Source organism: Canis lupus, chromosome 5 (genome assembly GCF_011100685.1).
Source record: "Canis lupus familiaris isolate Mischka breed German Shepherd chromosome 5, alternate assembly UU_Cfam_GSD_1.0, whole genome shotgun sequence".
Taxonomy (NCBI): Eukaryota; Metazoa; Chordata; class Mammalia; order Carnivora; family Canidae; genus Canis; species Canis lupus.
Genome location: NC_049226.1, coordinates 52948875 through 52973535, shown reverse-complemented (window position 1 = coordinate 52973535; position 24661 = coordinate 52948875). Strand labels below are relative to the sequence as shown.

The following is a 24661-nucleotide window of genomic DNA, read 5'->3' as shown; positions in this document are numbered from 1 at the left end:
ACAAATGACAGGATCTCCTTTTTAAAGGCTGAATAATATTCCATTGTTTATCTGTACCACATTTTCTTTATTCATTGATCTGTTTTACTTACACAGTTTCCATACTTAGGCTAATATGCATAATGCTGCTGTGAAAATGTTAGTATAGATATCTTTTCTAGATAATGATTTCATTTCCTTCTGACATAGTCACAAAAGTCAGATTGCTGGGTCATATACGTAGTTCTATTTTTAACTGAGGCATCTCCATTCTGTTTTCCATCGTGGCTGTACAAGTTTACATTCACACAACACAGCACACAGGATTCCCTTCTTTTTTTAAAAAAAAAGATTTTTAAAATATATTTATTCATGAGAGACAGACAGAGACAGAGGCAGAGACACATGCAGAGGGGGAAGCAGGCTCCATGCAGGGAGCCCGACTCAGGACTTGACCCGGGGTCTCCAGGATCACACCCTGGGCTGAAGGTGGAGCTAAACTGCTGAACCACCCAGGCTGCCCTTTTAAAAAGATTTTATTTATTTGTGAGAGAGGGGAAGAGAGAGAGAGAGAGAGCGAGAGAGCCCATGCACGATAGCAGGGGAGTGATATGCGGAGGGAGGAGAGGTAGAGGGAGAAGCAGATTCCTCACTGAGCAATGGGGAATGCAGGGCTCAATCCCAGGACCCCAAGATCATGAACTGAGCTGAAGGGAGATGCTTAACCAACTGAGCCACCCAGGTGTCCTACACAGGGTTCCCTTAATTCCACATCCTCATTAGTATTTGTGATCACTTATCTTTTTGATAATAGATATCTGAACAGTTGTGAGGTGATATCTCACTGTGGTTTTGATTTGCATTTCCCTGATTATTGATGTCCAGCATCTTTTTATATCTGCTGGCTGTTTGTGTATCTTCTTAATCTTCCAAATATTTGTGTAAGAAGAGAGATTTTCTTACTTCTACAGATAAGGAACTGAGGCTAAAAGCTCTATCACAAGTAAGTGAAAAATACACGAGTTACTCTGAATTATAGTTCAGACTTATTTCCCTTTTATCCAACTGCCTTTGTCCAGACTCACAACCTGGGAATAATTATGACTTCTTACTCTCTTCTCAAATGTCTCATTAGTCATCTCCCTAGTATGTGCACTCTGGGCCTTCCTCTCCATTCCCACAACTATTGCTTACCAGGTTATTCTATGTTTTCTCTGCCGGTTCCCTCCATCCATGTTGATGTGTTACATGAGAAGAGTATCAGAAGTTAGTGGATATTCCATAAATATCTTTGGGACAAAGATGGTAGTGGTCTGCTCTGGACTCCTGTTTTGTGACTAATGTAGATAGGTCCTGACACATCTGTTTCAGTTTCTGTGTCTTTTGTCTCTCAAAACATAATAGGAAATAGAGTTTCCTATCCAAATCTAAGAACCTAAGTAAATCTGATTGGATACCTTTACCAGGGAAGCTGTAATGAAAACTATGCATGGATAGAAAGTAAATGAATGGCCCTAAAGGTTCTCTAAAGGTTCATGACTATATGGATTTTGGCCATATTGAAAGGACTCTGCAAAAACATTATAGAAAATGACTTCTATTGCTGCTTTGCTTGTGAAGGAAACCAGCACCACTGTCTGGCCCCATAAAAGCCAGCAGGCAGTGTGATAGTAAAAATATTTTTTCCAATTGAGATATCTTCGCTTTCCATGTAGGCACTGCCATCTAAAAGCTAATACTTTATGTCTCTGAGTCTATTTTCCCATCACTAATATATGGACAATAAACCACTTCTAAAGGCTGTTAGAAGAATTACCCAAGATAATATTTTTATTAATCATTTTTTAAAAGATTTTACTTATTTATTCATGAGAGATGGAGGGAGAGAACGAGAGAGAGAGAGAGAGAGAGGCAGAGACACAGGCAGAGGGAGATGAAGGCTCCATGCAGGGAGCCTGATGTGGGACTAGATCCTGGGACTCTGGGATCATGCCCTGAGCCAAAGGCAGATGCTCAAATGCTGAGCCACCCAGGCGTCCCAAGATAATATTTTTTAAAAGTGTTGTGATAAGTAAAACACTGTCCAACCAGCAGTTGCTATTATGGATTGCGGTTGTACGTGGGGTCAGTAGGTTGTAAGGGCACGTGATCAAGGACTATAGAAGGAAAACATATGCTAGTGACATGGTAACAAGGAACCTAAACTTGGGAGTCAGACATGTCTACACATCTGGGTGTATATCTTGGTTCTACCAGCCAGTAGTGCATGACTTTGTGATCAAGGGTACTTAATTTCCCTAAACCTCAACCTTTCAAGGCCCATATTGGAATGATAACCAAGGTTTGTGTGTTTGAGAATAATTCCAACCACATCTTTGGTGGTAAGTGGTCAGATATTGTCCCCCTTGATTCAGGCTAATCATAGGTAGCACAGTGGTTGAACACATGGGTTCTCTCACTTACCAGCTGTATGATCATGAGCAGCTTATTTAATCATTTTAAGTCTCAGTTTCTTAGCTTGGTAAGCTGGAAGTATTAATGGCATTCATCTCGCAGAGAAGTTATGAGGAATGAGTGAACATATCCACAGAAAATATCTAACAAGCACCCAATAAATATTAATTACTGAAAAAGGTTCTGAGTCAGAGTGTTTGAATTCAAATCTCACCTCCACCATTTATTAGCCAAGTGACCTTCAGGCATATTAGTTATCCTCCTCATGCTTCAGTTTTCTGTTCTTCTAGATGAGGCAATGATAGTACATACTTCACAGGATTCTTGTGAATATGAAATGAAACTATGTGAGCACATGGCCCAGGGCCTGGCATATAGTAAGAGTTAAAAAAATGTGACCTGTTGCTGCTATACTGTGATGGGTTTTTTATTATTACCACATGCTTTATTTTATTCCCAGCTTTTCAGTTATTAACTCTATAATGTTAACTGCCCTCTCATCTGTAAAGTAAGGATAACAAGATAACCTATCTCGTCGTTCTCTGCAATTGGTCAGCTCTGAAACACTGTTCAAATGGAAAGGAAATCATTATCACTGTGTCCAGCCTGCAGTGGCCAGTGCTTTTGCTGTAGACTTGGAGCCTCAGCAATCATGCCTTCTCCCTCACCTGCCTATTTTTTTGATCAAGGTCATTCATTTCTGTCCCTGGAACTTCATCCAGTTTTGGAGGGACTGCTTCTCCCATTCATCAAGGTCACTTTGAATTCTCATCACTATCTTTCAAAGTGTTAACAACTCTGCCCAAATCAGGGCCTGTGTTCCATCATTCCTCCCCTTGATGGATGCCAGATAAGTGACCCTGGGAAAGACCCTTCCAGCAAGAGCACAGTACATTCTCTCCGTCATTGATCATCACCTTCCAGCAAGGGTCCCTGGACCAGCTGGTCTACCACCTAACTTACAGGGTAGAAAAAGCCACAGAAACAACTAAAACTCATTAAAGTTGATGTCAATTGTAATTCCACATTCCCTTCCTTCCTTCTCCTTCCCTTCCTTTACTTACTCATTCCTTCAGCTTTTCACTCAACAAACATTTATTAAGCACACAAACACAGTACACATTGTTTAGATACCAACATGGTTCCTCTCATCAAGGGTACATAAAAGGTAATGGGATTTCTCTTTGTCATAATCATCTACTTACAGTCAGCAATGATATATCCTGTGGACAATCAAATTGATTACTACCTAAAAAGAATTAATTTTTAAAATTCACTGCACTTAGAGCTAACTGAAATATTTGGTTTTAATAAATATACTTACACATAATAACTCCCAATATTGGTAAAGTATAATATAGTCACATCTAATATTCCAGATAATCTTCAAATTACTTTATGAGGAGGTGAATTAGTATTTTCCCCAATTTTATAGAGAGAAAGCTGAGGTACAAAGAGCCTAAGGAAATCACTCAACATGATTCAGTTAGTATTGAATCAACATCTTCTGGTATAGAGTTTATATATTGCCCAAGTATTTATCCCTCCCAATATTTCCTCATATACTCTCTTATTTATTCTGATACCATATATCAGAGGCTTAGCCTCTAGCAGAGGTGGCAAGATGGTCAACATTTACTGAGCATTTTACTATGTGGTGGACTCTGAGTTAAACACTTTAAACATACTATCTCATTTAATCCTCAAGAAAGACCTGTGAAGAAGATACTATAATCCCCAATTTACAAATTAAGAACTGCAGCTCAGTGATGTTAAATAACTTGGCCCAAGGTCATGGTACCATTAACTGGTGGAGCCAGGGATCAAACTCAGGAACCTGTCATATTAACTGACATGCTATAATGTCTCAGAGATGTTTTGTCTAGGATTTTTCAAACTGCAGGTCATACATAGCCCATTAGTAGATTGTAAAAGAAAGTTAGTGGGGGGACGCCTGGGTGGCTCAGTGGTTGAGCATCTGCCTTTGGCTCAGGTCAAGATCCCAGAGCCCTGGGACCAAGTCCTACATCCAGCTCCCCACATGGAGCCTGCTTTTCCCTCTGCCTATGTCTCTGGCTCTCTCTCTCTCTCTCTGTGTCTCTCATAAATAAATAAATAAAATCTTAAAAAAAAAAGAAAGCTGGTGAGTCATTATCAGCATTCAACAAAACAAAATAAAGGGAAATAGGGTGGAAAATATCAGAGTGCATTAAAGTATGATGAAGTATTAAAACTTATTTTATCTGGATGTATGTGGGCTGAATCATGGAGTAAAGTGTATTGCTCAGTTTTCAGCATAGTAAAAAAATATTAAAAATACCATCTAGTGTGTTCCATTGACTATACATGCATATCTTATTACTTTAAATAGAGGAAAATATCAGTGGCCTATAATGAAAGCATTGGGAGATATATCAGTTGGGGTTCTAACTAACTGGTTTCAGAGAACCAATAAGATATAAAGATTTATTATAAGGAACTGATTCACCCAATTATGGAGTCTGACAAGTCCCCAGATCTGAAGTTGGCAGGCTTGCGACCCAGGAGGGGCTGATGTTTCAGTGTGGGTCAAAGGCAGGAAGAAAGCTGAAGTCCCAGCTTGAAGGCAGGCAGACAGCAAGAGTCCTTTCTTACTCAGGAGAAGATCAGCATTTTTGTTCTATTTGGGATGGCTACTGATTGGATGAGGCCCACCCACATTACGGAGAACAATCTGCTTTACTCTATTTTTTTTAATAATAAATTTATTTTTTATTGGTGTTCAATTTGCCAACATACAGAATAACACCCAGTGCTCATCCCTGTCAAGTGCCCACCTCAGTGCCCGTCACCCATTCACCCCCACCCCCCGCCCTCCTCCCTTTCCACCACCCCTAGTTCGTTTCCCAGAGTTAGGAGTCTTTATGTTCTGTCTCCCTTTCTGATATTTCCTACCCATTTCTTCTCCCTTCCCTTCTATTCCCTTTCACTATTATTTATATTCCCCAAATGAATGAGAACATATAATGTTTGTCCTTCTCCGATTGACTTACTTCACTCAGCATAATACCCTCCAGTTCCATCCACGTTGAAGCAAATGGTGGGTATTTGTCATTTCTGATGGCTGAGTAATATTCCATTGCATACATAAACCACATCTTCTTAAAGCATTCATCTTTCGATGGACACCGAGCCTCGGTGTCCATCGAAAGATGAATGCTTTACTCTATTGATTTAAATGTTGATCTCATCCAAAAATACTTTCCCAGAAACATCCAGAATAATGTTTGACCAAATATCTGGACACAGCTGTGGCCCAGTCAAATTGGCCCATAAAATTAACAATCACAGGAAGGCAGACAAGGTAAAAAGCTGGAGGGAGGTGAAGTAATCACTGCTAAGAAAGGCTGGAAAGTCTCATCCAATGAAATAGTTTATCCAAATGACAATGAAAGATGGAATGTTCCCTGGCTTCTAACTGAGTCTGTGGCAGGCAGCACTGAGTGCCTCCATGAATATCCTCTCACTCAAGCCTCTCAGCAATGCTTTGAGCTGTTTTATGGCTGTTCCCATTTTACAAACAGGAAAAACCAGGTACTAAAAGGTAGAATGCCATGTCCAAGGTGAAACCGCTGGCTAGGAGCAGGGTGAGGTCTGACACAAGGATTCTTATTCCCAGCTCCATGCTTCTTGGAGTCTATCTGGATATTTTATTTCATTTACCTTTGTATTTTTATTTTTTCACTTTTCTTCCTTCAAAAAAAAAACATCAAACAGTTTGCAATATCTTTGAAAGTGGTTAAATCAGGTTTTAAAAATAACTAATGGAGTATTATGCTCAATACTCTTTCCTAAATGCAGTTTGGGGTCAGTTTGGCCGGCTGATTAGGAACTGTTATTGGGAGAATTGTTAAGCCTTAAATCGCCCAGCTTGTGATTGTCTGTTCTGAAGCTTAGGTACAGTGACAGAGCTGGGAAAAAGGATGGTGTGCTGGCAATCGCAGCACTCAAAGAAGTGGACCTCAGAGCCTTGACAGACAGAAAAAGTGTCTAGGCCAGTAATGGCAGCTGGTTTCAATAGCAAATGCCAGCGGATTATGACACAGGACAGGGGCTGAGCCTGACAGTGCTGTGATCAATTAGTGATGTCTGTCAGAAGCAGTAGAATGGGGGAATGAGGGCCCCCTGGGCTGTGCATTTTTTATTCCATTTAGAGAATGAGACAAAGGCAGCCCAAATAACTAAGCTGTACGTGGGGAGTGACTGGGGTGGGATGAACGTGTTATTTAAGTCCCTCAAATTCTCATATTTTCCATCACATTTATAGATTATTGTTGTTGTTTGCTTATAATTCCCTTTCAGGAAGGTATTGAGTAGAAAACAACATTTTTTTTTCCTTGTTACCCTAATTAAGAGGCAGCAAACAATAATCTCTAGAGAGAATCCTTCTAATCTAATCTGCATCCACCCACCCATCCCTCCATTTATCCTCCCAACCACTCAACCAGTCAATGAGAACCCATGATTTCCAGGGACAAAGAGATGAAACACACAGCTCCATGCCCTGGAGAAATATGCAGTTAGTTGGGCACCAAGAATTATACAATGTGAAAATGCTCAAATAGAAATAAACCCACCCCTTCTGCCCCTCCCCTTTTCTAGACTGCAAAGATATCCAAACCTGAACTTCCAAAAATTAGAAGTAGGAGCTTGCCTAACGGAGAAGGGAGCTAGGGCTTTTTTAGGTGGAGGGAGTCTCATGAGAGTGGGTGAGTGTTAGGAGACAAGAGTCCAGGTTCACCCAAAGGCCACACTGTTGTGGAGGGCTTGCCCCTGAGGCCAGTGCATTAAGGAGAGCAATCCTGCGGCTGAGTTATGGCAGGAAGAGTGATGGCATTAGTAGGTGGAAATGCAGTCAGTGTCGGCCTCCAGGGAGCCACAGAGAGGATGACAAGTTGCAGAATGGTAAGCTGCTGGAGCCATGCAAAGGTGACCATTGAGCACAGGAGGGTTCCTGCCCCTGGAGATGGCCAGTGTTCAAGGGAGCATGCTCTGGCCCCACTCAGCCCTGCAGCCCCATGACTCAGCTATGGGCTATGCTGTACTGAGCTATTTGCTGGTCCCTCAACTTAATCATACTCCATTTCCCCCTGGGGCTTTATAAGAAGAAACAGGCTATTTCTTCTATCTGGATTTCTGTTTCCCTAACCGTACCCTTTCTTCTTCACCTGGCTACTGCTTATCCATTCTTAATCTATGCTTAGATAGGACCCTTCCAGTCTCCATGGCCTGGGAGACTTCCTAGGTGCTTCAGGGGACTAGGGATTTAGTTCGATCTATCACACTTTACTGATGCACTACTTCCATCATGCATCTTGTTGATGATGTGTTCCCAGAGGCTTGCCCATAGGCTGAGGCTGATCTATAGCAAAGGCTCTGTGTCTTTCTAGCAAGAGAGGTTCAGAATCCAAGCCCATCTATGTTCGGCCTCCTCTGGAACTTTCCTACACTCTGTAGTGTCAGGGTAGAGTCCTAAAAAGTCTGGGCTGGATTGGATAGGGCGGAGGGTAGGGTGGGCAGGAATCTGAATGTGAAGGGTCTTATATTTATGGCTCAACAGTCTGGGCTGGCCCAGAGGGTCTTTTGCTGTGCCTGCTAACCAACCAGTCACCCTGAACAGACAGGCACTAGATTCTAACAGGCTCCAGGCTTTATCCCCAGTTACCATGACAACCAGGCTTCACGGTGATGGATGGTATTGATTGACTGACAGACTCCTGGTGTCTTGGCTTTGTCCCCATCCCCCCTAAGTCATTTGCATACACTTGGAACTGAGACACTCTCAGCACCATACTCCTGATCTTGTCCTAATTTTGCATTTCTACCTCTGTCACTGAAACAGCCCAAGCCTTAAAGGGGAAAAAGGCATGATGTCAAAATTACCCCCAGTGCCACCCTTAGCTCTCTCCTGTAGGTAACATAATATGGCATGGACAAAATGGGCTTTGGACACAGACCTTGGTTCAATCCTAGTTCTACTATTTACTTATTGTATAATTTTAGGCAAGTGACTCAAACTATCTAAGCTTCTGTTTACTTGGCTTAAAAACGAGAATGATTGCACCTGCTGTGGAGAAATGTGTGAATATGAAATGAGATGACCCATGGGAAAGTTTTGCCTAGCATATAATAGGTCCTTATCAGATATGGCTTTTCTCTTAATCTTCACTCATTCGTAGCCTAACAATATAAACTGCAGAATGCGGATTAAGAAAACCTGTTTTGACAAACTCCTCAGTCTCCACCCTTCTCTGATTTTCCAAGTTCAGTAGCAGGGACAACCAGCCCAGTCTTTGTACGCTGTAGCATTCACAGCAATAGTAATAATAGTAATATTTGACTGTTATTGCTGGGTCTGAGCCAGGCATCATCCCCAGCATTGCACACGGTACAGCTCAAATCACTTTAGCACCACAGACAGCCCTACAAGGCAGACACCAGGAGAGCCCCCACCTTACAGATGAGAATACTGTGGCACACAGAGGTTAAATAATTTGCCCAGACAGTAGGTGCGCAAAGGTGAATTATAGTTCAAGCAGTCTTCATTCTAGAAGGACTGAAAATCTCTGCTATAACTGACTCTTATCATGGCCACATCAGCCCCCTCAGCTATACTGCCTCTTGTGTGTGTGTGTGTATATATATATATATATATATATATATATATATATATCTCCAAAATCATCTAGAAGAACCAGAGTCCCTGAAGATACTTGTTATCAGTCAGGAGGGACATCTGAGGTTGCAGTCCCAATGCTGCCTGTTGGGAGCATGGATTCCTTTCTCTGAGCCACTTTGTAGAATGAGGTGATCATGGAACCGGGGACTTGGTAAGGCTACTGCTACTTGTGCCACATGAGGAACATTTCTCTGCACTGTTAACACTGAGGTAATGAAACGAAGCATGCACTGCATTTTGGGCAAGCAACCGCAATTTGGGGCAAGCAACTTAATAGTAGCTAAGATTTGTCGAACACTTAATTGTGTCAGATGCTGGTTTTAGAGACTCGTGTGTGGAAACTATCACTGCCATTTTACCAATGGGGAAAATAAGGCCCAAAGAGGTTCAGGTAACTTCCACAAATAGTGAATGTGAATGTAAAACTCTGACTTGAGAGTTCACATTCTTGACCACAATTACTGCTTTTCTTAGCCATTGAGCCTGCAAAATGGATAAATCCTCCTGGCTCCCTAAGATTGTTGTGAGCCTCCAATGAGATAATGAAGATGAAGGTTTATAAAATATCATCTCTTAATCCATTGTGAGATATTACAAAGATGTGATTTGCATCATCAACCAAAAGGAGATCTGAGACTATCAAAAACATTTAGAGGTATTGTCTAGATTGGTTGGAATCAGCCCATCCCTGAGCACTCCTGGGGGCTTGTCACATGCCAGGCTCTGTGCCAAGACCCGTAAACCCAAGAGACGATTTTATAAGTTTGCAGTATAATTGGAAGAATAGACCAAGAAACCGACAATTGCTGAATTGGAAGAATAGACCAAGAAACTGACAATAGGGTATGCTGAATACTATGCTGGAGGGAAGCGCAGAGATACCGTGGGGGACACAGAGTTGGGCCCTTGGGAGAGAAGAAAGGCTTTCTAGAGCTGACTGGGAGAGGAAACAGCATCTGAAAGGCACAGAGGTACTTATACTATTATTCCTAGGTGGTTGGGAAGGAGCATGAATCTCAATGCATAAACAGTAGCCTACACTTCCCAGCTAAATAATCATCTTTTCCAATATCATGGCATGAAATAGATTTTATGAGTCCTCCCTGTCCTTCTGAGCCTGTCTTTGGGGGCAACCAATGTAGCAAAGCCAACATAGCAGATAGATCACAGCAACCTGAATGGCATTTGTTTGTTGCAAAGAGATAAATAATGTATTACACCTGCTGTTTTCCACCTGATGCTTTTCATCTGAGAAGTGACAGACTTGCTGCGCTCTGGCACCTTGGAAGTCAAGCTGCCTGGTTCTGCCTCCCCGCCACATTGATGCAGCCTCTCCAAAGAGGCAGGAGAACAGCTCTAACACCTGTACCACAGACAAGACCAGGTGGGAAAGAGGCCGTAGACATGGTGGCCAGAGACATGTCTTCTGGGCTCCTGGTCTGCTAGGTGGGCATCACAACAGCTCTCCTCAGATCCAGACTAGAGTGGGAACGAGCCCAGGGGCTCCCAGTACTTCTTACACTGATTGGCATCTCTCTTTTCTATTCTTGAGTTTAGGTCAGGTTGGCTTTTCTGAGCAGAATCTTGCTGCTAGGGATGCAAGGCCTCCACATGGCATCCCTCTGCTCTCAATGTCTCTGCTTGTCTGGCTGATTTCTACTCATCCTTTCAGACTTGCCTCCATATCCTTTGACCCCCAAGGAAGAGTCCCCTCTGCTGGCCTCATTCACAGCTCTCATCACACTGAGTAGTAATCATGCCCTTCCGGTTCTTCACACTTGCCTGTGAACTCACTGAGAGCAAAGTTTCAGAATCATGGCTTTAGAAGCAACCTTAAAAGACTACTGGTCAATTCTTCAAACCCTTCTACTGTGCTCCATACAGGCAAATAGCCTCAGCTTGGTACCCTCTCAGTATGGGGAGCTCACTGCCTTATGAGACAACTCAAATTTCCTTGGCCTGTGGCCATCTTGGTGATTTACCTTATGTTGAGCTTCAATCTATTTTCCTGTAGCTTTTGCCATTTTGCTCCTAAATCTTGCCCGTGCAGCTACACAAATAAGCCTAATTCCTCTTCCTCAAGACAACCCTCTGGAGAGAGCTGAATCTAGTTCCACTCATCTCTCTTATTTTTTTTTTTCACTGATCTCTCTTAAAGAGAGATCTTTCCTCTGTTGTTCAGGTGAACATCCCTCATCCCCTCAAACATTCCCAAAGCATGTGGTTTTGAATTTCTTCACCCTCTCCCAACTGCTGCCAACCATGATTCTTACACCTGATAGTTGGACTATCTTATATACTTCATATAAGTGAAATCATGCATGCTTGTCCTTCTGTGATTATTTCATTTACAATAATGTCCTAAGGTTCACCTATGTTGTTGCATATGGCAGGATTTCCTTCTCTTTTAAGGCTGAATAGTGTTGAGTGAATGTCTTATTTTCTTATTTCCTTTTTAAAATGTAGACTACAGAACTTTGTGCCAGGCTCTAGGTTTCTCTCAGCTACACAAAGAGAGTGAGATTATCCCCTCCTTTACTTTATTGATTATAATTTCTTCCTGGTTCTTCACCTGGCTTCATTGTCTTCCTGAGCTGGAAGTTGTCCAAAACCCTACAGCCTTTTCTCTTGCTTTCCTAAACTGTGCCCATTCCCTATTATGCTTGTACATGGTATTTTCTCCCCAGGGAAGGATGTTACAGCTTTCCCAACTGAGCCTCATTTTGCCGTGCTTGGTCTGTCTTTTCTTCCAAACCTTTTGAGGGCTTTTTGAATCCTGATTCTTTATCTGAATGATCCTTGGCTTTTCCTAGTTACTTCTTACGGGTAGATGTGATGAGCCTGGCTGCTAAGTCCATATCCAAGGCATTGACAAAGGCATTGACTGAGACAGGGCAGAGGCCAGTGCTCTGTGATGAGCCACCAGAGCTTGCTATAGAACCATGGTACCCAATATCTGGCCCCAGATGTGCTGACTAGGAATCATCTGGGTTATCTGTTTAAATACAGATTGCTGATTACACAGAAATACAGAATTAGAACTGATATAGGTGGGACATGGGAACCTGTATTTTTAATAAGCACTCCAGACAATCTCACTGTGTAGCCATGTTTGGGAAACATCAAACTCTCAAAACAAATGCCAGTATGATACGGGTCCAAAGCTGACATCTAAGGAGTCCAGCCTGATGGGATGGGGTGGAGCCATGGTGGATCACTGTTTGGTTCTATAAATACAGTTGACCTTTGAACAACATGGATTTGAACTGTATAGATCCACTTATACATGATTTTTTTCAATAAATACAGTATGTAAATGTATTTTCCTTATGATTTCCATAAGTTTCTTTTCTCTAGCTTACTTTAAGAATATAGCATATAATACATATAAAACACAAAATATGTTTTTATCAACCATTTATGTTAACTGTAGGCCTCCCATCAAGAGTAGCTACATTTTGGGGGAGTCAAAAGTTATATTTGGATTTTCTTTTTTTTTTTTTTTTAAGATCTCATTTATTTATTCTTGAAAGACACATACACATAGAGAGGCAGAGACGCAGACAGAGGGAAAGGAAGGCTCCATGCAGGGAGCCTGATGTGGGACTCGATCCTGGGACTCCAGGATCACACCCTGGGCCGAAGGCAGGCGCTAAACCACTGAGCCACCCAGGGATCCCCTATACTTCGATTTTCAACTGGGTGGAGGGTCCGCGCCCCCTAACTCCTGTGTTTTTCAAACTTCAGCTGTGTAGTCAGTCCACTCATGCCCCACACCCATCTATCTGGGCAAGTGCATGCAATTGCTCCAGACATTTCTCTGCTCTCTCTCTCCTCTTCTTCTGCTCTTTACTTGCTGAAAGCAAGAAGTCTCTGGTTCTGTGTCTTGGCTTCTGATACCAGTTTCAAGTCCTGGATTTGGGCACTACATAAGACCTTCTCTACCCCCTCCCCCCTCCCGCTTTACCCTATAGCCCCCTCCCCAGCCTCCTGGTCTTGCTTTCCCATGGGCCCTCTGTAGACAGCTCTGATTTGGCCTCCCCTACAGCTTCTGGTGAGTGACTTCACTTCTCACCCTCGTATATTGAAACAGGCAACTCTAGGGATACACCTTAGCTTTTGTTTAGTATGTTGTCCCAAACCTGCTAGCTTCTCAAGGACAAGACCTTATTCAGATTTACATCATATTCCTATTTAATTCACAGTGTCTACACTGCCTAACACACATCGTGATGGGGATGGTACACAGTCAATGTTTACAAAATTTTCTCTCTGATAGCAGAATTCTCTAGTCTGATGTGACAACTGCAATTAATGGAAATACCACAGGCTTCTAAGTGAAACAGACTTGAATTTGAATCTCACCTCCACCATCTCTTACCTATAGGATCTTAGGCAAAGATAATTCACCTCTATGAACCGAGAACATCTCAATTAAAAATAAGGAGTATGGGCTAGGCGTCCAAGGATGCTTGAAGTTCTCACATCCTATGATTCTTAAATCACAGACCTTCCCTTGCTGGCTGAAACCCTACCTTGGTGTCCTTAGAAGGCAAATCTTTGCAGTTGAACAGTGCTGCTCAAATTGAACTGGAATCCCCCCCACCCTCACTTCACTCCCCCCGCACATGGCAGGATGTGCAGACCCTGTGTGAGCATAAGGGCTCTGTGGGTGCTCTCCAGCACCACCTCCTCCCACCCTGTAATCAGCCTACCCTGTCACTGGAAGCAGGCAGCCCTCCACTGCCATTCTCCTTGTAATCACTCTGGCTTCTGCCTGTGAATTCCTTTTCCCCACTCTTGTTTATCACTGGTGAAGCATTTTTTAATCAAAACAATTAAATATGCTCAATCTTCCTCAATTAGTAATGCATTAACAATTAAAAGTACTCAAATAGAAGTGGCAGGAGAAGCCCTGTGCTTGATGCTGAGTGCTGGTGCTCATACCTCACAGCATCCCCTTCCAGGCGCTTCCAGCCCTGGAGTGATTCAGAAGAGTGCACAGAGGCATGGGGTTGGAGTTGTGTGTGGCTCACAGGAGTCTAGAGAGGGACAAAGCCAGCCCCTGTCTCTGCAAACAGGAAACAAGCCCAGTGTGACCACCAGCCTTTTCTCAGCTCATACAGGGTGCTTGTGCCTGGGATTTGTTTAGTTTTACTTTTGAAAAATACAACATTTGTACCCGGTTCAAGTATACAACATGAAGATCTGATATACATATACAAAGGGAAATGATTACTGCAGTGCAGCTAATTAACGTATCTTCTCACATAGTTTCCTTTGCCTGTGTGTATGTGATGAGAGCACCTGGAACCTCTCTCTTTACAAATTTTCAGTGTTCTATCCAATACGATGAACTGTCGCCATCAGGCAACACATTGGACGTTCATACTTATTCATCCTACATAAGTGCAACTTTGTTCCCTTTGACCAGCATCTCCCTGCTTCCCCCACCTCTGCACCCCTGGAAACCACCTTTCTACTCTTTGCTTCCATATATTTATTTGGTTTTTTTAGAGTCTACCTATAAATGAGATCATGTCATTTTTTTCGTTTAGTGTCTGGCTTACTTCATGTAGTATGACATCCTCCAGGTTCATCCATGAACCTGGTTGTGGCACATTATATTATATAGATATAGCTGTAGATACAGAGATAGAGATATAATAGTCACACACACATACATATACACACACACACCACGATTTCTTCATCCATTTATTTAAGTGACTGGAATTTGAATTCAGGATTCCTGACTCCTGAGATTCTTTCTGTCAGAAGCCCATACCACAGGACTCATGGCGTATATGTATTCACTCACTTTTTTCATTAATCAATTACTTATTCTCAAAATAGGGAGCATTTCCTTCACAGCAGACACTGTCTGCCATGTTGACAAGAGAGCGGTGAATAAGGCACAAATATTTGACCTCACAGAGTTTGCAGTTTGATGGGGATGCAGGCAAATAAACTTGCTTCCTCAATACTACCTTGAAAAGATTAGATCTAATCCTTAGCTCAATTGAATAACTGACCTAAATTATTTTTTCCTTGTGGTTGCCATAACAATGCAGGTATTGGTAATAATTATTGTTATGGTTGTAGTTAAAAGTAATGACAGTTCAAAAATGCAAACTCCAGTTCAGAACCTTCAGGAAACCTGAGCCACAGATAAAGCTGGACTCTGGTCAGGACCTTGCTCTAGTCGATTTTTCTAGCCTTACTTGCCAGCCCAACAAAGGGCTGGAAACCCAGCTTTGTTTGTGTACAGAGTGAGGGATTGGGATAAAATGATTTTACAGCTTTGAGGATGATGCTCCTCATCTACAAGATTCAGGTTCCTCCGTGGGTCCCCAGATGTAGACAAATATAGAAATAGCTAATGTGGGACTCAGTTATCATGGGGCCTGAAGTCAGGTTGACTCCCCGTGGAGATCTATCCATCTTCTAACAGCACTCTGACCTCTCCAAGGTACTGAGAGGTCCTGAGCAAAAAAAAAAAAAAAAAAAAAAAAAAAAAAATTGTGCAAATATGATCATTCATGCCTGACTGAAACACATTGGTAGCTCTGAAAAAAAGAAGGAAGCATTCTGATCCAAATCTGCTTCATGGAGAACATGATATTTGAACTGGAGCGTGAGTAGACTTTGGAACGATGAGGGAGGGAGGAAGAGGCATTGTGTGCAAAATGGGAGAGTGAAAATGGTGCCAATCATGGGCCAGTTACTGCAAGAGGCACAGGGCTATATGGATGGATGAAGCAGAATTTCTGCCCCAAGGAGGCTCCATGAAGAATGTGCAAAGGAAAGGGAACTGGCACTTTTGAGCAACTAGTATGTGCAGTACACATTCTCCTCATTTCAAGAATTGTTTGGGCGTGAGTCACACAGAAGAGAACGCTGAGCTTGGGTTAAAGGACTGGGCTCTCAATCTAGATCTCTTAGACTCCAAAACTGAAGTTACAACCGCTGTGGATGGTTGTTCTCTACTCACTGTCTTGAAGCACCTCAACATTTTGTGTCTCTCCATCGCCTTGTTGCAGGTATTACCAGCAGAGATATCGAGAAGTGCTTTGGAATTTCTGTGGGCATTGAATATGACTATGCAAACTGGATGAAAATTGGAGGAAGTTTAGGAGGAAAAGGTTGTGAAAATATTGGAGGTGGTGATTCTAGTAAGTATTGAGTAATGAGTCTCCCAAAAAGAAGCTAGACCTTTCCTTGGATACACACTCAGGGCATGAACATGATTTTCCCCCTCAACTGACTTCATTACAGTCAATGGTCACACTGAGTAGCTGCTAAATATCCCAAACCAATCGCCTGTTGTGGTTCTATTTTGAATTCATCATGGGCTGAGATCATCTTAGAGATATGTGGTTTTTGGAAAGTACCCTCTCCTAGGTTTCGAGCACTAGACAAAGATGAAAGAACGAACTGGGATGAAAATGTATAGACCGAACCTGGGTAGTTGACTGTTGAGATGAAGGCCCCTCATGTTATAGTCCAGAGGGAAGAAACAAGTCCTCTGAGAGGGACAAATATAGTCACCAAGGTCAAAGAACAATTATTAGAGAAAGACTGTACACAGATATTTTGTGGCATTTCCTGAACAAGTCAGTGTGTCTTCATGCATGCATTCATTCATCAAATGTATTGGGTACTTTTTTTCAGGTGGGAGACACAGAGGACACAGGGATGATGAAACAGATTACAGTATAGTGTATGAGGTAGATATGAAACAGGTTCAAGTTACTCCGATTGTGTTAGGCTATTCATGCGTCAGGGCCTTAAGCCAAATCGTTTCTCCTGTGCGATGCCCTTCCTTCCTCTCTCCGTTTATCTATAAAAATTCATTCACTTTTCTACACCTTTCACCCAGACCACCCTCCCTCCTCTACTGTAGTTTGTATGTGTTTCCTCATGCCCCTTCTGAGCCCCATAGAGACATCTGTCACAGGACCTCTGATGTTTAATTGAATCTCATTGGTAGGCAGCAGACACTGAGGAAACATGTGACATATGAATGAATAAAAGTATGCATGAATGACTCCTCCTCCATTCTTTCATCCTCTCCCTCTGCCATGCTGGGCTGGGCTGGGCTGTCTTCCCAGTGTCTGCTCTAATGGGTCCATTTCTAGGGTTTTGTCCTGCTCCTCTGCTTTGTTCTGCAAGTTAACTTAGCAAGGTAGAAGAATAGGAGACAGCTCTAAGGGGAGCAGTGGAGCCTACCGACCAGTCCTTTGGCTTTTTGGAAAATGAACTAATGCAGTTATCTTCTTGACGGCAGAAGGCCACAGGCTGACCACAGCTGTGGAAGACATCATTTCTCTGGTGCGAGGTGGCAGTTCTGGCTGGGGTGCTGGCTTGGCTGAAAAGAGGAGCACCATTACATACCGTTCCTGGGGGAGGTCATTAAAGTATAATCCTGTTGTTATTGATTTTGAGGTAAGTCTTTTCGCACTTGAAGAAACTCTACGTCCATGAGGAATGAAAGTGAAGCAGACCAGATCATTTCATATTTCTTATTATGAGCCCATCAAAGAACAAGATTAAATGTAACGGCACACTGATCTGCTGGCCTACCCCATGCCTGACTATTGGGAGTGCGTGACTTTAAACCCAGGCCACAGGACCACTGGGGGCAGAAGCTTTATATCTGGGCAGAGCCCAGTTTTACACTAGTAGTCCCAGAATTTCTTCAGAATTAGGCCACATTAAAATATAGGAACTTGCATCCATACAGAAAAGACTTTAAAGTTACATTTGTTCAAGTAGGGGTTGGCAAGCTTTTTCTGTAAAGGAATGGATAGTAAATATTTTAGGCTTTGTGGCACACATACAGTCTCTGTCATACAAATTCTTCCCCTCCTTTTTATACAAACTTTGACAAACATAATAACCATTCTTAGCACAAAAGACGTACGAGAACAAGCCGTGGTCCCAAGCTGTATTTGCTGCCTCTGCTCTAAAGGGTCCCATCCCCTCATCATAATGAACCTCTTGTCTAGATGTGAGTCTTGCCGTGGAAAAGATTAGGGACCTGAGGCTTCAAGTCACCAGTGGGCCATTTTTTTTAAAGATTTTATTTTTTATTCATGAGAGACACAGAGAGAGGCAGACACATAGGCAGAGGGAGAAGCAGGCTCCATGCAGGGAGCCTAATGCAGGACTCAATCTCAGGACCCCAGGATCACGACCTGAGCCCAAGGCAGACGCTCAACCACTGAGCCACCCAGGTGTCCCACCAATGAGCCATTTACAGTCACATAGCTTATATGTAACTGCCTGGATCTCAGACCTTGGGACTTCATAACCAGTTCCCACTGTTTTGCTTCTCTGGGGAAATCTGGCAGGTGTCTGGAGACACTTTTAGTTGTCACAGCTATAAGAAGGTGCTACTGGCATCTACTGAGTAGAGACCAAGGAGGCTGCTAAACATCCTGCAACGCACAGGACAGCCCCCACAACAAAGAACTATCTGATCCCACATGTCAATAGTGCTAAAGTTGAGAAACTCTGCCTAACCTCACACAGGCAATAAAACTATAATCAAAGTGCAGAGGAGATGGATTGTCTACCAGTCATCAAACTATTTCTATACATAGGCAAGGGCAGTCCATTAAGTAAAGAGTTGTATTTGGGGCTTTTAAGTAACATATTATTGTTTTCTTGCCCATTTGTTCTGGACTCTTGCCCATTTTCTACATATATTTTAAATCCCAGGTATGGATACATTCGTTTTCTTAAAAGATATACCAACAGTTGAAACAAAAGTCTATTATCCCACCCCGCTCTCTATGAAGAAAGAGGTCAGGTGGATTAACATAGATCTCATTTCTTCTCAATAAGTAAGGGACCATTTTCACGCACCTGTAATTCACATAGGGTCTGAAAATTGCTATCATCAAGCTATTAGTCATTTAGGCAAAAAGTATAAAATTGATATCAGGAGCAATATATAAACTTTTGTGGGCAAGAGGTGAACTTTGTGTTTGCCTTGAGCAAAGCTTCCAAGGGCAAGTCTGATATAAATGATTTGGAGAAGACCAAATACTGTCTTTAGGGAAAGAGAGCCTAGGTTTGGGGTGAGAAAGATCATTTGGATCATTGGCTTGCTACCTTTTCAGTGTGTAACCTTGGACAAGCTACTTTATTTTCTGAGCCCTAGTTTCCTGGTCTATAACATGGGGATAATAAAATGCTACATCACGGGTTTAGGGAGAGAGTAGAGAGTACTTAGTGAACGTCAGTTGAAGAAACACGTTGATGGGAGCTAAGTGAGAATACCATAGCTGGTAAATGGCAGAGCCCAACTTGAGCTCTGTTCAACAGACTCTAATATACACGATCTCTTTACAATACATGCTGCCTCCTGAGAAGTTCAGATTTGATGCATGAATGGGGCTGGTAGGTTATAGAGCAGGAAGGTGACACAGCTAGAGCTGTGTTTTAAAAGAAGGATGCTTAAAGACATATGAAGGGTGACTTGAAGGGCTGGGGAGAGAGACAGGCAGACAGACAATGGACAAGGAGGCCAGTCAGGGGGCTTTTGGGAACCTGATGCTCAGAGTGGAGACAATGTCTTACTCATTTGCATATCCCCATAGCTTAGCACTTATTTAAATATCAGCATTTATTTATGGCGGTTACTTAGACTGAGTGAATACAGGAATCGTGTTAATGTATGATGTTGTGCTATGTTATATATTATTCTGAGTTATGTTATATTGTGCCGCTAACATCATACCACTTGCTTTCTCTGAATCTGTAAAATGGGAACAAAACCATGGCCAGTATCTTTTCAAGATCTAGGAGTCTTTTTCACCACCCCAACCTCCTTTTAGCTTCTACCTGCCCTTCCCAAGGAATGCTCCCTTTCCTCTTCCTGTGGATTCTGGGAGTGAGGAGTGACAGGACAAAAAGTCCATTAGACTTAGATTAGAAGTTGCCCAATGGTCCTGACCTTCCCTGGAATTGAGTCATCTTTAACCAGAGTCACAGGGCAGCCCATTCTGCACTGACTGCCTAACACTGGGGCCAAATTTCCTGAACTTCCAGTAAGTGGTCGTCTGCCTTTGGCTGGCAGCCCATCCAGTCCTGAAATGACCAGGCTGGTGACCTCAGCTGCAACCTATGAGCACAAGCCAAGGTCTGTTTGTCATGGGTCTTTCTGTACACATTACCAGGAATCCACTCAAGGCTACTGCAAGTGCCCTCTATTGACTTTTGGTTCTGAAGTGAGATGGCTGCAGTGTGGCTCAGTCCTATCTCTGAATTGCCCTGCAAGCTTGGCAAATCACTCCCATCTCACCGCCTCAGGTTACTGTCCCATAAAATGAGAGATCTTCAAAGGAGCTTTCATTTTATGATTCTATGTTAAAATATATGGCCTTAAAAGCATGCTGAAGACAACCATATGTACATGCAATTTGAAAAATTTTAGCTTTTTCCCCCGTCATCATATCTAACTAATAAAAATGGTGCTTTACTTTATACTGTTCTTCCCTTTTGCAATGGTATCTCTCATTCATTACTTCTTTAGATCCTCATAAGAATTCTAGGAAGTAGGTTATTATTTCCATTTTATAGAAAATGAGGCTCAGGTTTAAAGATGGACAGGAAAGAGTTCTAGGTCACATAACTAGGATGTGAGCAGCATTTATTGAATTTTCACTCTGTGATAGACCTTTCCCATCTATCAGCTTTCATCCTCTCAGTAAACCTGGAAGGTGAGAGTTTTGTTCCCATTTTAGAGATGAAGAAGGCAAGCTTCCTGTGCCTGTAACCTGACAGATCACACAGCTGGAACTAGTAGAGCTGAGATCCAATCGATGCCAGATTTTCTGGTTCCAGATTCAGTGCTCTCTACCACACCTACTACTTCCCAGTCAGGGATCGATTCACCCTCAGGGAGCATTTGGCGATGTCAGGAGAAGTTCTGGTTTTCACAACCAGAAGTTATTGCCAGCATCTAGTGGGTAGAGGCCAGAGATACTTCTAAACATTCTATAACGCACGGGACTGCCCTCCCCTGCCAACAAAGAATTATCCAGCTGGAAATGCAGTCATGCTGAGGTTGGGAAACCTGCTGGGTTATAAGTCATTTCTGGAATGGGTGCCTCAAATGCAAATTACCCCTTCCCCCCAACCTCCCCACACTTATACCGAAAAGAGAAGTGTTCAGTATTGCCAGCACATCAAGGACTTTAACAATTCCTGCATTGAAGGTTAACAATAAAAAAAAAAAAAAAAAACACCAAACCACATAAACACACATAATAAATACTTTACACTCTCCCTGCTTCCTAAAAGTACTGGTGGGGGCAGATGAGTTGGCATAGACAGCTGCTGAGCTCTCTTTCTCTGGGATTGGGGGACTGCAGCTTTCAGAGATAAGCAGGCCCATGTTCAGAATGGCTCTTGCACTTAACTTAATAGTTTGAGCCTGATCAAGTCACTCAAACACTCGGAGTCTCCGGAGTTTAGTACCTGCTCCGAGGAGTGGCTGTGAGGATTCAACGCAGTGGGTAGAACTGAGTGTCTAGTTCCATGCCTGGCATGTAGCAGACCCTCCAGAGGCTTGATGGTCAGTTCTCGGGCTCTGGGAAGCTGCAGACCCAGGGAGGGGCTCTCTGTTCTTTCTGCACCCACAGATGCAGCCCATCCATGAAGTGCTACGACATACAACCCTGGGGCCCCTGGAGACCAAACGCCAGAACCTGCACCGGGCCTTGGACCAGTACCTGATGGAATTCAATGCCTGCCGCTGCGGGCCCTGCTTCAACAATGGGAAGCCCATCCTTGAGGGCACCAGCTGCAAGTGTCAGTGCCCGCTGGGTCGCAAGGGCCTTTCCTGTGAGCAAATGGAGCAAAAGGGTAAGACCCGTGCATCCTTTTTTTGTGTGTTTTTTTTTAAGATTCTATTTTTATTTATTCATGAGAGAGAGAGAGAGAGGGAGAGAGAGAGAGAGAGAGAGAGAGAGAGAGGCAGAGAGAGAAGCAGGCTCCCTACGGGGAACCTGATTCAGGACTCAATTCCAGGACCCCAGGATCATGACCTGAGCTGAAGGCAGACGCTTGACCACTAAGCCACCCAGGTGCCCCAGGTCCATACTTAGATTTGAGCCTGGCCCAGCTCAGAGGGGCCAGCACAGAAAGGATCTTTGGGGTTCCCAGCCTCTCCTTTCTGTGACCTCTTGCCCCCTGACCTAGGAATCTGTGTTCTGAGTTTTATGGCTGACTCCACCTCTCTGCTTTAATGGTGCTTATGCTTTCTCCCTGCTATCAAGACCCTCTCTCAGATGAGATCTGTGGGTTTTTTATTTTGTTTTGTTTCGTTTTGCCAAGGTGTAGATGGATATAGGATTCATTTCTGGAAGGATATATTAGTTTCCTAGGGTTGCCATAAGAAATCACCACAAGTTGGGTGACTTAAAGAAACAGAAATTTATTGTCTGACACTTCTGGAAGTTAGAAATCCAAAATTCAGGTGTATTGGCCAGGTTGATTTCTTCTGGAGACTCTGAAGGTAGACCTACCTTTCCTAGCTTCTGGTGGTGGTTGGTAATCCCTGGCATTCCTTCGCTGGTAGATGTGCTGTTCCAATCTCTGCCTGTCTCCACGTGGTGTTCTCATCCATACAACTCCGTTTTCTCTGCTTATGAGAAAGCTACTCATTGGGGCAGCCCAGGTAGCTCAGCAGTTTAGCACCGCCTTTGGCCCAGGGCCTGATCCTGGAGACCTGGGATCGAGTCCCACATCGGGCTCCCTGTATGGAGTCTGCTTTTCCCCCTGCCTGTGTCTCTGCCTCTCTCTCTCTCTCTCTGTGTCTCTCATGAATAAATAAATAAAATCTTAAAAAAAAAAAAAAAGAAAACTACTCTTTGGATTAGGACCCACCCTAATCCATCATGACCTCATTTTAATATGACTTATTCCAAAAACTCTATTTACTAATATAGTCACCTTTAGAGGGGATGGTATTTAGACTTGAGCATATCTTTGGGGGCACACAATTCAACTCACTACAAGAGTTAAGTAGTTGCGTTACAGTGAAAAGAATTATGAGCAAAACCCAAAAGGGCTGGGGCAAGTGAGGTTTAAATGTATCATGGCATAGCATGAACCGATTGCCACCGGGGAAGAAGGCTCTCAAACAAGGGTTAGAATTCTATATTCCTTAAAGATGAAGTCTGAGGACCTGGATGTGAGTTCCAACTACTTCTTTCCTAACTTCCTGTGAGATCCTCGTCAACCATATCTTTTTTCTGGGGCTCATCACTCTCATTTAAGTTTCCTCTGACCCTCAAGAATCTCTAGCCCAAGAATTCATCCCAAATCTCTAAGCTTCCAATTTTCCACACATGCAAAGCTGCTTATACTGTACTTGGAATGATGGCAAGGACACAATGTATAAATCGGTCTCAACTGGCAAGTGCATTATAGACAATGTGAAGGAAAAAAGAAGGAAGTCTGGAGAGGTATATCTAAGGTATTACTCTGAGGTCCATAAAATGAACTGCTGATACCCATGGTAAGATGGGGTGGGAGCCTGGGTTTAAAATGAGCTTATGGTGGATTATAATTTCCTCATTGGAGGAGTAGTTCTAAACAGGAAGCAGGGTAGCAGAGTTCTGGTGGCAGATAGGCCTCTGAATACCAAGGTTGCCAATTTTCATCTGAGAATCCCCTGAAAAATGGGGTTAGTATCAGTACCTTTCTCACAGTTTGTGTTGATGTTACACACTAGCCAACACATGTGTCAGGCTCTATTATGATACATTAGAATAAGAGGATCTATCTTGGCTTGGTGCCTTGTCTTAATCCCTCCTTTGCTGGATGAAGGGACTGCAAATTAAATCCTCCTATAGGAGGAATTCTGAGAGGAATGAGCCAAGATGGTGAGTGAATCCAAGGGTCCTTACGAAGAAGGATGCAGAGAATAAAAAACAAGTAGACTAATTACTGGGGCAGAGATTGGCATAGTCTTCTCATGTAAACTGAAAAAAAGCACTACCTGACAGGTGCTTAAAGAAACAATGAAACTTTTTGGGTCTGATACAGATCAGCTCTAGGGCCCAGGGATTTCTTTACTTTTCAAGCAGACTGTGGACTGGGTTTCAGCCCTCATTTGCCCCATTGACCAGCCAGCTTTTCCAGAAGGACCAAAGGTCTGTGGACAGAAAGAATAACTAACCTTTATTCTGTGCCAGGTGCTATCCCAACACTTCATGTGCATGAACTCATCTCTTCCTCCAAGAATAAGTACTATTACTAGCCCCAATTCGCAGAGGAGGAATTGGCACAGGAGGAAGGTGACATACCTTGCTCAAAGTCATCCAGCTGGGGAGTGTCAGAGCCAGAATTTGGACCCAGGGGGGTGGACCCATGCTAGGACACAAGCTCTGAACTGTTACATTCTACTATGTACATCCTGAGAGTCAGAGTCAGGAAATTTCAGAAATGAGGGCAGAGAGTCTGAGATGATTGCATTGACCATTATTTTGG

General features: G+C 43.0%; 1 protein-coding gene across 3 annotated transcripts in view; it reads left to right on the top strand.

Moving 5' to 3' along the window:
* Positions 1-24661, top strand: part of C8A (complement C8 alpha chain) — a 65115-nt gene that overhangs the window by 38476 nt on the left and 1978 nt on the right. For all 3 annotated transcript variants that reach the window (XM_038537414.1, XM_038537416.1, XM_038537415.1), the window contains 3 exons: positions 16195-16326; positions 17442-17599; positions 21808-22030. In XM_038537414.1, the coding sequence (XP_038393342.1) occupies positions 16195-16326; positions 17442-17599; positions 21808-22030 (513 nt within the window). The remainder of the gene's footprint in view (positions 1-16194; positions 16327-17441; positions 17600-21807; positions 22031-24661) is intronic.